Here is a 15,305-nt window from a genome sequence, read left to right on the forward strand (position 1 = left end):
ATCCTGTTACCATGGTTATGAGGTCGAGGTCTGCAGGGGGTTGGTCACGCAAATTTTAGTGGCTTTTTGGTCTTCTCAAAATGTGACTCATAAATTAAAATAGCGAAAGAACAGAACTTGTCATGCTCTAGAAGGATTTAGATGACTTCTCGTTCTTTGATTTGTTCATGCAGACACTGTTTGTCTGGAAAGGCCTGCAGTGACGTGACAATACAAATACGTCAGCTCCTGCCTGAGACATCGACGAATCCTGGGTATGAGGTCATTTATAAACAAATTTGTTACGATCAGTTTTATTGTGTCACCAATGAATACGTGTCAAACTTTTTGCTTCGTCATCCCAGATACACAAGAACACAATTATATTTGCGAAGTTTGCATGCGCGTAATCTTATAATTTCATTATTTGTTGTAAACAATATTAAAGTACCGAATTTAGTCATCGATTGTAAAGTTAAAATAACAAAGCGCTTTAAAGTACTATCTAGATACAACGAGCAGTCAGAATTGGAAACGAAAGATCGAAAAGAACTCTGTTTTGGAGCTAGTCGATCTTAGCTGTCACATTTTCAATATACAGTTTATCAAATATGTGATGTCATCGATATTTTCGTTTACAAACAATACGTTATGTTAGCACGTCATGAAAATTCTTTCGAGCGCCAGTTGACTTGTCGATCGCTTCAAATTTTGTTACTGTTGACGCAAATAGGTGAGTTCCAAATTATTTTATACATAGGCTCACATACCGTAGTTTGAGTGTAAGAAATGTAAATGCTAACCTGAGGCCGAAACAGCTTCGCTCAATAAGAGACAAAGTTTGGGTAGAATGATTGGTGTAACACAGAAATGACAGCAACCAGGCTATGCGTTACTGAAAAGGATTTAAATGTTTTCATATTGGCTGTTGAGAGCTAGGCAGTTGTCGTATAAAATGAAAACACTGACATGTGGTCAGGTATTTAGCCTAGTCCAATAGAACGTTCGAAACCAAATTGACTGGATTCAGTTCGATTTAGTTAGGCAATCACATCGAACTGGAACCTTTTAAGACATTTAATTATTTCGAATATGGTACCGATCGAAGAACATCGAAATTTATCATTATGTGCTGCTATACACTTTTACATAAGATGCATAATAGACTGGGTTTAACAAAGTCATGAACTACAATAAGATGTCACGCAACCTGACGTATTTAATTCACGCTACTACAAATAAATATCTGTATCGTAAAAAACGATCCTGGCTTAAATCCACAATCTTTTTTTATGCTAAGACAATGATTAATTTTAGTGCCAAAATCAGCCAAATGGGCAATTTCCAAGTCCAGACTAATTTGTTTCTGTTGTCGATGTTGCCTTTTGCTGGGATGTAGATCAATCTGCATATTTCTATCCACTCCAGGCTCGCTTCGATTGAAGAATACGGATAATGGAGTTGCTACAGCAGATGCTACCTTTGGAGTCCCTCGCTCATCCTGCTGCCATCGCGTCGCTTTTACTCCTCGTAGTGTCGTTTCTCTACTGGTATGGAACGCGTGGCTTTGCAGACCTCAAGAAACTCAACGTCCCTGGTCCCAAACCCGTTCCATTCCTAGGAAATTATTTTGAACTAGGGAAATACGATGGACTGCATCTTATGTTCTTTGACTACGTTAAAAAGTACGGCAAAGTATTCGCCGTCTGCCTGGGTAGTAGACCAACGCTCGTTGTTGCTGAACCGGAGTTGGTAAAGCAGATAATGATCAAGGATTTTCCAACCTTTCGTAATCGTTTCCAACCCCGAAAGATGCCCCATCCAATGAACAAAAACCTCTTGGACGCAAAAGACGAGACCTGGAAGCGAATCCGTAACACGCTGACACCCACGTTCAGCGCGGGAAAGATGAAATTGATGGTGCCATTGATCGAGAAGTCATGTGACACGCTTGTGGAAAAACTTGAGAAAATCGCTGATTCAGGTGAGTTTTATCTTGGAATGCATTATTTTTCAGGCTGCTACTCGAACCGGAGAACGAAAGAAGTTTTAAATTATAAGCAGGAGTTTATCGAAGAGCGTATATTAAGATACGAGGGAGTCTGTTTCTCTCCACTTCCAAGTTGCACGAATGAACTCGAATGGATTAGCAGTGTGTCACAAACTAAATGTGTAAAAAACAACATAACAGTTTTTCATCTGGTAAAATGTGTTCCATTTAAATTAAGAACCACCGTTGCTAAGGTTTTTCCTTTTTGTCAGTCTTTTATGACAGTAAGTCTAAATTTGTGATCTTCATATTATGCCTTGCGGCGTCATTAAAGCTGGAAAGCGGTTTCGGTTTCGAAGCTTTAGGCTCGAGAGGGTTTTTTTTTCTCCTCCACCCCCCCCCCCCCCCCCCCCAACTCCAACCTTTCAGTGCTTCTCGCGCTGTCGTAAAGGAAAGCGAATGTTACAGAGGCCATTCATCATTCGTTATAAGGCATTGAGTAAGTTTTGGCAATGCGGCAATGCTGATACAATTGAAAAACTTTCCCAGTGTTTTGACTTGTGCTAAAGGTGGGCATGCATGAACTACCAAGGCATTGGAACAAATCCGCGTTTTAAACATTTAGCATGCCAGGCTTAGCATAGCTGGGTATTGCTCACCTAAACCGGTCAGGATTTTTGCATGTACCATATAAGGTGGCTTCCATATAACTTTCCAGATTGTAGGAAAATCCATGTGCTGTGATCCAGGAAATGAGAATACAGCATATGCCCTAGTGAGCAAAAATACTATTCAATAATTTGGTACACTATGCCAAAAATACTATAATCTTTATGATATATTTTCCTTTCCAGGTAAAAGTGTGAACATGCTAGACTTCTTTAGCAAGTTGACACTCGAAGTGATTTTATCGACGGCTTTTGGTGTGGATGCGAACATTCAGATGGGAGAAAACACAGAGATGATAGAGAATGCCCAGGAAGTGTTTCGAATCCCGCCAATAGTCCGACTGCTAGCCCGCCTGCCTTTTGGCAGCTCAATCCTTGGCTTGTTGGCACTTCTGCGAGGAAATCAAAACTATTTTCCAGACATAGCGAAACAGATCATCAAAACCCGACGCCAGCAGGGGCCCACGGGACGGAAAGATCTCCTTCAACTCATGATGAATGCCAACGTTGAGACCACGGAAGAAGGGGTCAGCAGACTTACTGATGACGAGATAATAGCACAAGCTGTCATCTTTCTCTTGGCTGGCTTCGAGACGTCAAGCAACACATTAGGCTTTACTTTGTACCATTTGGTTGTGGAGCCGGATATTCAAGACAAGCTGAGGACAGAGATCAAAGAAGCCATGGAGTCCAATGACAAAAAGCCTTTGTACGAAGTAGCCCAGAACATCGAGTACCTTGATTGCGTCATCAAGGAGGGCCAGCGACTGTGTCCCACAGGTGCACAAGTCAACCGAGAATGCTCTGAAGACTATAACCTTGATGGAATCCACATTCACGCTGGAACGGAGGTTATAATTCCCATTTATTACCTACACCGTGACCCAAGCGCCTGGCAGGACCCGGAGAAGTTTGACCCCGAGAGATTCAGAGGTCCCGCTAAAGACACCCGCCACGCCTTTCAGTTCATACCGTTTGGTGGCGGGCCCAGGAACTGCATCGGGATGAGGTTCGCACTGATGGAGATCAAGATCGCTCTGGTGAAGATCTTAATGAGGTTCAAATTTGAGAAGTCACCCGAGACACAAGTTCCTCTGGCAATTCAGCCTGGCCTCACTTTATCAGCAAGAGATGGAGTGCACGTCAGAGTCTGTACAGTGTAGCAGATAGGAACTGTACGGCCATTTTTTATAAACATACTGTCCCATACTGTCATAGTTACAACACGGCGTGGGGGGAGGGGTGGGGAACAGGTGGCATGTTCCTTTGTCGTCAGGGCTTTGCCTGGAGACAGTGATGAAATGCTCTCAGATTAACCTCTACTAAAAGCCTGGCAAACAAAAAAACATGTTTACAGAAACACCCGTAGCGCGCGCATGTTCCCCAAGAAAAACATTGTTCCAGCAAATTTGTCCAGAAGCAAGCCCACACGGAGAAACATCGATATTTCCGCGCGGCATAAACGGCAAAACGAGGAAACAATTATGGAAACACGTTTCCAGCATGTTCTGGAATCATGTCTTCCTCGTTTGCCGGGCCTTAAGAATGACATCATTGCTATATAATTTCGCGCGCTAACGATGAAGCCCGGAAACGCCAAGGACAATGCCCAAAATAATTATATTACCTCAGGTATCCCAAGCTCTATGGCGTCTGTACTATTCTACTCATCGAGTTTAACAACAGTCAAGATATAAAGATTTTTACGGAGAGAAACAGTTATAATTAGCTTTTAAACCTGAAAATACGAGTAAGTTTTGAATAAAAAATAACTTACCTCGCTTCATTCGTTTGTTTCTTTGTTTCCAGCGACGTTTCGTGGTCGATTGATAGCTTTTTAGGTGAATTTCAAGTCCATTGCTTTGCCCCGTATGGAACTGAAAACCACCTAAGGGCCCCTGTTAAAATTCGGCTGTCTCTTCATCATTATCATTTTCCATGAAAAAAAAAATGAACCAAAAAATATCTTCCAACGAAACTTTTGGGCTAAAAGAAGGGCGGCGGAATACACTGGGTTCCCGCCAAAGATAATTCATGTGACAATATCCTGCAGACTCCACAAGAAAAGTTTGCGTTTATCTTTCTTACGATCTCGATTATTTATGCACTTTCAATTGAGATGGGCCCACTCAAGCAATACAAAATTTAAAATTTTTGTTTTGAATATTGACGTCACGCAAAACTTTCCGCTTTTGTTAATTCTTGGTCAAAAACAATAGTCCGTCAAGTACTTCTTCCCTCTGCTTGCGAACCGGAAAATATTCACACAAATAGGTTAGCTTCAAATCTTAAGCAGGAGAAGGTTTTTAAATTTGCGAACGGCTTCTTTTAGTCCAATTGGAATTTTTCTCTTCACAAGAAGCTTTGCTTCAAATCAGGGGCAACAAATTTGACGAATAGGTGTCATGCAATTGCAACAACAGATGTTCCCTTTGGAATCCCTCGCTCATCCTGCTGCCATCGCGTCGCTTTTACTCCTCGTAGTGTTGTTTCTTTACTGGTATGGAACACGCGGCTTCGCAGACCTCAAGAAACTCAACGTCCCTGGTCCAAAACCTGTTCCATTCTTAGGAAACTTTCTTCACCTAAGGAAGTACAATGGACTGCATCTAATGTGTGAAGACTACGTTAAAAAGTACGGCAAAGTGTTCGCTATCTGTCTGGGTAGTCGACCTACACTCGTCATTGCTGAACCAGAGTTGGTAAAACAGATAATGGCAAAGGACTTTCCAAAGTTTCGCAATCGTGTCATGGTCCAAAGAAACCGTTCCCCACTGAACAAAAACCTCTTAGAGGTAAAGGACGAAACGTGGAAGCGAATCCGAAACACGTTGACACCCACGTTTAGCGCAGGAAAGATGAAGTTGATGGTGCCATTGATCGAGAAGTCGTGTGTCACGCTGGTGGAAAAACTTGAGGAAATTGCTGATTCGGGTGAGTAAAGATTTGATTTAATGGCTACTCATTGTGCTCGAGAAACGGCGATTTAGATCGAATGTAGCTCTCAGATGGAACAGCATGATTTGGAGCAATGTCGTTTCCCGAAAACAAATACAAAACGTCGCAATTTTCACTCAGTTCAGACATTTTGAAATCCCTCTCGGTCTGACTTTCCGACTGGCGGCTGATATTGAATGAATCTATACGTAGATAAGGGAGTCGAGGCGCTAGGATTTGGCTAAATTACTTTGAGTAGGGAAATAACTGTGGGGTATAAAATAACCGGTGTAAACCAGTTACAGCGTGTTATTGAAACTCATATAAGTATCTTCAGTTGTTCTTGTCCTTAGGAAACATAGTGTCTATAGTAATTCGGGCCAGGTTCAGTGCCGAATATTGGTTAATATCTACCGACCGAGGTGATGTCATGGGAAATACTGCTAATACTCATTGCAAGCTAGCCTAAGGCGAATTATTGCTTGAAGTCTACATTCAAGTTGTGAATATTACTTTGTAAGGACTATAAAATATTCAATCTAAATGAATAATCAAAAGCAACAAAGTACTCGCCATTAAGGTCGCGGGGGATACCAACAGCATGAATAAATTCATGAAGGGAAATTTTGCTTGACCTGCATCTTTTAAAACGCTTATTTCTCAGCTGTTATGGGTGCGATTAAGCTCAAATTTTACAGCGACATAAAGAAATGATGAAATATTGTGAATGTCATTTTTAATTTGGAAGATTGCATTTAACGGCGATGTTATAGCCTCATTAGTGCCAAATTGGGAAAAACATGATTTTGTGGCAGAGTTTGCGGAACGTGTAGGAGACAGCACACTGTGATCTTGTCAAAAACTAATCAGTCAATACCTCTAGAGTGTCATAACAGAGGCAGATTTTTTAATTTAAAGTTTGCCAGCAAGTTATAGCGATTTAAGTGCGCAAATTTGAATTTAATGTCTTCTACCTCTTTCTAAAAGCGCTCTTTTAAAATTCCGCTTCTGTTATGACACACTACAGTATTCATAGTTTACCTATCTGCAGTGGCAAGTCATGAAGTTCTGTATCCGTGCTGTATTCTCTGCCACAAAATTGTCGGAAAAGTCCAAACTTTGAGGTTTCCGAAGATGTCCCGACCTAAATACGATCATTTTGCCAAGGAGAGATGTAATTATGGTAATTATATTCCACGCTTTTATGGTGAGAACAATGCGTTTTTAAAAAGGACACGATTGTTTATGCCGAATATTTTGTGATTACTCTGAGTTGCAGAAATATTCAAATTTAAATGAAAATAAGCTCAAAGACTTCCTACAATCGAAATGAACGTATATCGCTAAGTGTTGTTTTAATTTGGTTAAAATATCAAAGAAACAGGGAAATCACGCGCACGCGCCCATATTTTTGTCCAGTCATAAATATCTCGTAAAGTTGTCGATGTCAGTCGTTGTACTTCGTGCATACGCTTTAAATAAATGCATAATGATGAGCCTAAGGTGTCCCCCGCGACCTTAAGAGCTACATCGATTTACACACAGTCGCTATAGATAAACAACCTAAGTAGGCGAACAGCAAAATCGCTCAGCCATAACTATGCGCGTACATATACACAAAAGAAACACTGGCTGCGGTCACAGTCTACGACGTAACTAAAGTTTAACTTTAGTTAGTCTGAAGTGACGTGACGTCATACCTAACTCAGTGTAGGTAGTGCTTTCGATCGACTTTGCGGTCATATCAATGCAGTTAACTACAGTTAGTTCTGATTAGCATGTGGATAATTTCGAATAAAAATTAGTTCATGACAGCCCTTGTTGTTGATTCGTTGAATGTAAAAAAAGTTGACCGGCAAAAGCCGTGTCTAGTTCCTCTATTTTTTTTTCGATTTTTGTACGGTATCTCGGCGTGAAGAAAAAAAAAGGAATAAGGTAAAACTTTTAACGGATGCTAGACGACCACTTCTGATAGAGTGGGGACTACTCAAACAAAACACCATCCTTTAAGGTCTTTAAGGTGGGGAAGGTGGGAAGGGGACATTAAGACACCGCCCGTCTTCTTGCAGATTGGTGGGTCCTGTCCGGGTACAAAAGATTTGATCATTTCCCTAACTAAGTGGCCCTAATCACCCCTTGGGACATATCTCTGTTACAGATCAAAGTGTGGACATGCAGGACTGGTTCAGCAAGCTAACGCTTGAAGTGATTTTATCCACGGCTTTTGGTGTAGATGCAAACATTCAAATGGGAGAAAACACTGAAATGCTGGAGAAAGCAAAGAAGATCTCTCGAATCCCACCAATTGTCCGACGGATATCCCGTCTGCCATTTGGCGGCTCGATCCTTGGCTTGTTGGCAGTTCTACAAGGAAATCAAAACTACTTTCTACGCATGGCGAAACAGATCATCAAGATTCGACGCCAACAGGAGCCCACAGGAAGAAAAGACCTGCTTCAACTCATGATGAATGCTAACGATGAGACCACGGACGAAGGGGTCAGCAGACTTACCGATGACGAGATTGTAGCCCAAGCAGTTCTTTTCCTATTAGCTGGTTCCGAGACGGCAAGCAACACGTTAAGTTTTACTGTGTACTACTTGGCTGTAAACCCGGATGTTCAAGACAAGCTGAGAAAAGAGATCAACGAAGCCATGGCGTCCAATGCTAAAACGCCTTTCTACGAAGTGGCCCAGAACATGGAGTACCTTGATTGCGTCATAAAAGAGTCTCAACGACTGTGTCCTTCAGTAGCACACTTCAACCGCGAATGTTCCGAAGAATATGACCTTAATGGAATCCATATTCCTGCTGGAACGGAGATTTTGTTTCCTATATATGCAATGCATCGTGATCCTAATTCCTGGCAGGACCCGGAAAAGTTTGACCCCGAGAGATTCCGAGGTCCTGCTAAAGACACCCGCCACGCCTTCCAGTTCTTGCCATTTGGTGCCGGGCCCAGGAACTGCATCGGGATGAGGTTGGCTCTGATGGAGATCAAGATCGCTCTTGTTAAAATCCTGGTGAAGTACAAGTTCCAAAGGTCTCCCGAGACACAAGTGCCTCTGGATATTCACCCTGGCTTTACTTTGATGGCAAAAGACGGTGTGCTGGTCAGAGTTTGTACAATCTAGAGAACTGACATACAGACATATCCCGTTGTTTTGCTAACTGCTTTCAAAGTCCTAACTGTAAACTTGCGCCTTCCCTGATAGGTGGGCAGACAACAAACTTTGTGTCACAAACATCATCATTCATCGCCTACATGATAAAGTTCATGAAAAAATCACAAAGATCGCTCAATCTTTTGGTAAGAGTTGGGCAGCGTGAACTTACAAAACAAAAGTGACCGGGGTGATCTCCGTTCCTTTTAGGCGTTAAAATTTGAGGTTTGGGCATTAAATTAAATACAACAGGAAAGACTTTATTAGAAAAAATTGGTACCACTACAGTCGGGGGGAACAAGTGCCAGGTGATGGCGACATCACTTCTCCGAAAGGTGACTGAGCCCGCCGTTTTCGTCCCAGAAGTTGCTAAGCAACATGACGAAGTTGTACGCGCGACTGCTTTCGGAACATTCGTGAGCGCTTGCGCTAGTTTTTGATTGGATGAAATAATTCGGAAACTCTTCGAGTGCTTTAACGAAGATTGCCAAAACCGGCACTTATTCCCCCGACTGCACAAAGGGTGAAAATGCATCCGAGCCACGCCCCGAAAACGAGATTCTGATGCCTTTAAAGCGTTCTTCTCGAAGTCTCCGACGATGAGCCCAATTAGGTTTTTATGGGAGTCCCCGCGGAAACGTGACCAATTTGATTGGTGCCGCTCAAGTTTCCCTGCAAAATTGAACTTCAAGTCACTTTTGTTTTTTAACCGAAAACTGATTTAACTGATTAAAAAATTCCCCGACATGGAGAAGCATTTGGTGAATTCCCATACTAAGGTTAGTCCCCATGTAATCTAGTCTCTTTGACAATAATATTGAAAACCTTAAGGTGATACTTAGGGAACATTCATTATTTATGCCAGGGGGTGGGCTGGCAAGAATTGAGGGGGGGGGGGTCATGGAAAATCCAGGATGTTCTGAGGGGGGTCACCTTCAAATGCTGCAGACAAAGAGGGGAGCTATCTGTTTTCTTATTAAACGTTCTATTTAATTATGATCATGTGTATTACAGGATTAACGTCAATACAAAAAAGTCTTGATATCATGAACATGATGTTGCAATGTTGTGTCCAGATCATGTTTGGCTGAATATAAAAAAAATAAAATTAAAATAAATCACTTTATTTAAGTGTCAACGTATTTAGCACTATTGTGCTAATTGTTAAAAAAAACAATTGGCAAGAGGCTGACCAGTTGGCCGTTTACAAAGCGTGGAGGAGTTGAATCCAGAGCAACCGAAGACAAATCCATCTAGTGGCAGGGAGGTGGATTTGAACCCGGGGCCTCCAGTCCAGCTCCCTAACCACTAAGCCATACCATCTCCTTGTTACCAGGAGAGTTTCCTCTGTATTGTTTTCACTCTCCAAGGACACTGACTAGTTTTGTGCACAAGAACGATGTCCTCCTCACTGTCACTTTCCCCCCCTCACTAGTGTTTCCGTCACTAGTTTGTTTTTGGATGCGTGCCTGCTACGCAGGCTTCACAGGCTATTTTGTTACAAAATAAACACTAGTTGTTAGTAGGCTACCTTCTGTTTGGGGAGGCGGGGGAGGGGCGGGGGGTGGCTGTCACTTTTCTTATTTTATGCAAAGGGGTCATTATGTTTTTAATTTGCTTGGAAGGGCGTCAACATGTTTTGGTTTTGTCTATAATGAGTCTTGCCAGCCAACACCCTGGCATAAATAATGAAGGTATCCGGACAACTCGCCCCCCGGACAACTAGCCCCAGACAACTAGCCCCCAATCTGGACGACTAGCCCCCACTTTCTGGACGACTAGCCCCCACTTTCTGGACGACTAGCCCCCTACCTTATTCTGTGTTTAAAAGATGAAACTTGTAACACCTCTTCTTGTACTCTACTCTAGTTGCTTATACTCTTCTTCGACAAACTGAAATGCATTTAGCTTCGATCGTAAATATGGTCGCCATATTGAATACGAAACACTGGAACCCAGGCTATCGCGAGCCTGAAAGCTGAAGTTTCCCACACTGCTCGCTGAACTTTCTAGATTCACTAGATACTAAAGCGATTGACTTTAAAATAAACTTAACCGCTTTCGTGATCGACTTAAAATCATGCTTTCTCAAACGAAACAATCTTGCTTTCACAAACTTTATCGCTTTCATGATCGACTTAAAATGACGCAGAAGAACGAAACAATCTTGCTTCACAAACTTTATCGCTTTCATGATGGACTTAAAATCATGAAGAGCTTTATTCAAATCTCTCAAGAACGAAACAATCTTGCTTTCACAGACTTGATCGCTTTCATGATCGACTTAGAATGACGCGAAAGAACGAAACAATCTTGCTTTCGCAAACTTGATCGCTTTCATGATCGACTTAGAATGACGCGAAAGAACGAAACAATCTTGCTTTCACAGACTTGATCGCTTTCATGATCGACTTAGAATGACGCGAAAGAACGAAACAATCTTGCTTTCACAAACTTTATCGCTTTCATGATCGACTTAGAATGATGCGAAAGAACGAAACAATCTTGCTTTCGCAAAACTTGACTGCTTTCTGATCGACTTAAAATGATGAAGAGCTTTATTCAACTCTCTAATGCAAAAGAACGAAACAATCTTGCTTTCACAGACTTGATCGCTTTCACGATCGACTTAGAATGATGCGAAAGAACGAAACAATCTTGCTTTCGCAAACTTGATCGCTTTCATGATGGACTTAAAATCATGAAGAGCTTTATTCAAATCTCTCAAGAACGAAACAATCTTGCTTTCACAGACTTGATCGCTTTCATGATCGACTTAGAATGATGCGAAAGAACGAAACAATCTTGCTTTCGCAAAACTTGACTGCTTTCTGATCGACTTAAAATGATGAAGAGCTTTATTCAACTCTCTAATGCAAAAGAACGAAACAATCTTGCTTTCACAGACTTGATCGCTTTCACGATCGACTTAGAATGATGTGAAAGAACGAAACAATCTTGCTTTCGCAAACTTGATCGCTTTCATGATGGACTTAAAATCATGAAGAGCTTTATTCAAATCTCTCAAGAACGAAACAATCTTGCTTTCACAGACTTGATCGCTTTCATGATCGACTTAGAATGATGCGAAAGAACGAAACAATCTTGCTTTCGCAAAACTTGACTGCTTTCTGATCGACTTAAAATGATGAAGAGCTTTATTCAACTCTCTAATGCAAAAGAACGAAACAATCTTGCTTTCACAGACTTGATCGCTTTCATGATCGACTTAGAATGACGCGAAAGAACGAAACAATCTTGCTTTCACAGACTTGATCGCTTTCATGATCGACTTAGAATGACGCGAAAGAACGAAACAATCTTGCTTTCGCAAAACTTGACTGCTTTCTGATCGACTTAAAATGATGAAGAGCTTTATTCAACTCTCTAATGCAAAAGAACGAAACAATCTTGCTTTCACAGACTTGATCGCTTTCATGATCGACTTAGAATGATGCGAAAACAAAAGACCAAAAAAATCTCACCTCCACAAGTCAAGAATACTTTATTCAAAATGAAATACAGAAGACAATGGAACTAAAAACTCTCACCTTCGCAAACTAAAAAAATGCGCGTGCCTTTACATTTTTAAATTTGACCATCACGTCAAATTCGCACTGAACGTTTTTTTCAATCAAAATTACTGAACTCTAAAAAGGTTCAATTGAAACGCGCGTGCTTTTGCAATGGAAAACAGAAAACAAAAATCGACAACCGCTTAATCTACTCTACGTTTTATTAACTCGGCATGGCTTCTGTCAGCGACAATTGTATCTCGTGCAAGGAACCCGTTCGTGAAAGGCAGCAAGGAGTTCAGTGTGATGGTTGTTTCAAGTGGAATCACAGGACATGTAACACCGGTAAGTACCAGCCCAATATCCTTTTTTTTTTTCGGGGGAGGGGAATGTTAAAAATACGGTGGAACTGGCCAAGTTATTTGTCACACGAGTTTTATCAATATCTGGTTTAAATCTTGACTTAAATGCTACAATGTGGAAAAAGGGGTTAGGGTTTGTGGAAAATAGTTGACTTGAGTAACCTGGGGTCCAGTGTTAGTATTTTTTACTGTTTTAAACTGGCCGAGGTCTCCATTTAGTAAATTCGGTCCGCTGTGTGTTTTACAGGTATTTCTCAAGAGGCATATCGCGCTGCTGTGCGGGAAGGTGCCGACATCTCGTGGTACTGCGCATCCTGTCTCGGTGACCCCGTTGCAGAGAGCACAAGAGACGGAGACACTTCAGCGGATATCCTGGGGTCCGAAGAATTTAACCCGCCTGTGGACTCGTCAGCAGACCACTTCGATCAGTCTACAGTCCAGTCCACCGTTGCAGAAACCGTAACCACAGAGCCCGAATCATCGGTGTATGATCCCCCGGTCCAGCCAACTATTGACGAATCGGCAATTGAGGGACCAGCGCCTCAACCAGTGGTGATGGAAAACCAGCCGCTAACGTTCAAGATCGTGGAGGGTGCCAGCGAGAGGGGCAAACGGAAACTGATCGACAGCTGGGGATTTAGCTACAACGTTAAAAGGCAGCGCCTTACAGCTACAGACTGGCAATGCACTGTGCGACCTCAGGTAAGTTGTTGATTAGTTTTACATTATTATGAAAAAAGCGAGAGTTGGCAACAAAAACATGCAATGATACCTTTATAGAAAAAAATTATTACTGTGTGCCAGTCATAGTAGTTTATTGCATTTCAATCGGTGACACTTAGTATGGAATTTCGATTCTATTTGTAACTGATCGCCCCTAAGAATGACTGCGTGGGAAGCTACATGTAACTCGACTACATGTATGTGATAAGAATCTTATAAAACACTAAACGATTTTTTATGTTTTTTTTTTTTCATAGGGAAACCGTTGCAAGGCCACTGTTCTACAGAGATGCGGCAGCACATTCGAGATGGGGAAGAACAGTCACAATCATGCTGCTCCAATTGGAGGTAATTTTAATTACGTTGTACTTTAAGTTAACAATTATTTACCGAAGAGGAGGTGTCCAGTTAACAATGAGATAAATTAAACCGAAGTGGATAGTAGATAATTGCTTCCTGGCAATGATTACAATTTTTTCAGCGTATGCTATTTTGGGTAAATTCATGCTATTTGGGTAAATAAACAAAGTCTCTTTTTATGTTTAGGAATGATGGCCACAACTATTAAGTGCCACGTTAAGAGTGAAGCAAAGAAAGACGTGTTCAAACCAGCATCAGTGGTCGTTAATGAAGTTCTGCTGAAAGAATTGACCGACGCTCCTTGTCCCGGCCTTCCCCGTGTAGACAGCCTTCAGAGAACTGCTAATCGAACCCGACAACAGCTGCGCCCACAAGACCCAAAAGACCTCGACTTCGAGCTCCAAACAGAGCACATCCCAGAAGGCTTCTTCAGAAAAGATGTAAAGGTAGGCACGGTACAGTCACGATAATTTTCCGGATAATTTCACAAATTCAAGTCCAAGAAGACGCAAAAAGACAAGTTGCGCTAAATAAAACTATAACTAAGTGCATCAGAAATGTTCCTAGTACATAAACTGAAACTTTATGTTGTCAATGTTGCGTTAAATAAAATTTAAAAAGGATTCGTGCATCAGAAATGTTCCTGGTACTTAAACTGAACCTTCATGATGTCAATGTTGCGTTAAATAAAATTTAAAAAGGATTCGTGCATCAGAAATGTTCCTGGTACTTAAACTAAAACTTTTTGTTTTAGATAAAAGAACGACGCCATTTGATCCTTGCCTCAGACAAGCAGTTGGAGGTTCTTCAAAAAGCGAAGACTTGGTATATGGACGCAACTTTCAAACTCTGCCGCCGTCCGTTTACGCAGCTCCTCACACTAAACGCCTTCGTAAAGAACGACGACCATGTCAAGTAGGTGCCCCTTCTCTTCGCTCTCATGTCCGGCAAAAAAAAACTAGACTACAAAGCAGTGCTAGAGGCACTCCTAACCATCCTCCCTGATCAGCCGATGGTAAAGGCAAAGCCCAGCTGCCCCTCTACACACTGATCAAGCTTCTTCATGAGGAGGCTTTGCTGGTCAACCTCCAGATCCGACTGGTGTCTGACAAGCTGCTCAAGAGACACCAGCGTACGACGTACAAGAAAATGCAGAAACGGCTGTTCGCGCTATGGAAGGAGTACGACGACGACGAGAAGAACGCAAGAGAATTACTAGAGGCCTGTGCTCACCTTGTCAAGCCAATAAATAGAGAAAATTAATAATAAAACACAATTAAAGGCTCTACTGCAGCCAACAAAAACGGCTCCTTTAGGAGCCACCAACAATACAAAAGTCAATGACCAATGATTACTTTCCCTAAGCGCGAGTATCCAACAATTTTCTCCCTGTTTTATAAAGTAGTTTTCATTTGCTTAGAAAGAATTTTATATCCCTGTTTATTCCTCTCAGAATTGTCTTTTCCCATGGAAAATTTTATAACACATGCTAAATTTCCCGTCGCGGCTTGTATGCGCCTGCGATACTTCTTTATAAAGAAACCGCAAAATGGCGTAAGATTGCGAATGTCGATGCGAAGTTTATGTAGGAAGTAAATTGGGCAGT

At 41.7% G+C, this 15,305-nt stretch overlaps 2 protein-coding genes across 3 annotated transcripts; both read left to right on the forward strand.

The window, feature by feature from the left end:
* The first annotated feature begins 54 nt into the window (after positions 1–54).
* LOC144660118 (cytochrome P450 3A24-like) lies at positions 55–4,016 on the forward strand. Of its 2 annotated transcripts, none has more exons than XM_078520674.1 (3): positions 55–254; positions 1,408–1,963; positions 2,824–4,016. In XM_078520674.1, the coding sequence occupies exons 2-3, from the start codon at positions 1,435–1,437 to the stop codon at positions 3,798–3,800; spliced, it is 1,506 nt and encodes a 501-aa protein (XP_078376800.1). In that variant the 5' UTR covers positions 55–254; positions 1,408–1,434; the 3' UTR covers positions 3,801–4,016. The 2 variants fall into 2 exon arrangements, with proteins under 2 accessions (XP_078376800.1, XP_078376801.1); XM_078520675.1 differs by lacking the exon at positions 55–254 and adding an exon at positions 654–712.
* Positions 4,017–4,670: 654 nt separating this feature from the next.
* Positions 4,671–9,692, forward strand: LOC144659894 (cytochrome P450 3A24-like). The gene is made up of 2 exons (XM_078520412.1): positions 4,671–5,571; positions 7,733–9,692. Exons 1-2 carry the CDS (start codon positions 5,043–5,045, stop codon positions 8,707–8,709), a joined length of 1,506 nt encoding a protein of 501 aa, XP_078376538.1. The 5' UTR covers positions 4,671–5,042; the 3' UTR covers positions 8,710–9,692.
* Positions 9,693–15,305: the final 5,613 nt, after the last annotated feature.

Source organism: Oculina patagonica, chromosome 7 (assembly GCF_052425735.1).
Source record: "Oculina patagonica isolate OP01 chromosome 7, crgOcupat, whole genome shotgun sequence".
In the NCBI taxonomy this organism is placed as follows: Eukaryota; Metazoa; Cnidaria; class Anthozoa; order Scleractinia; family Oculinidae; genus Oculina; species Oculina patagonica.

Bases quoted from the DNA above. Each gene is read 5' to 3' on its own strand.
- LOC144660118 (XM_078520674.1), top strand. From the start codon at position 1,435: ATGGAGTTGCTACAGCAGATGCTACCTTTGGAGTCCCTCGCTCATCCT. The intron at 1,964-2,823 runs GTGAGTTTTATC...TTTCCTTTCCAG, and splicing joins TGAGAAAATCGCTGATTCAG to GTAAAAGTGTGAACATGCTA.
- LOC144659894 (XM_078520412.1), top strand. From the start codon at position 5,043: ATGCAATTGCAACAACAGATGTTCCCTTTGGAATCCCTCGCTCATCCT. The intron at 5,572-7,732 runs GTGAGTAAAGAT...TCTCTGTTACAG, and splicing joins TGAGGAAATTGCTGATTCGG to ATCAAAGTGTGGACATGCAG.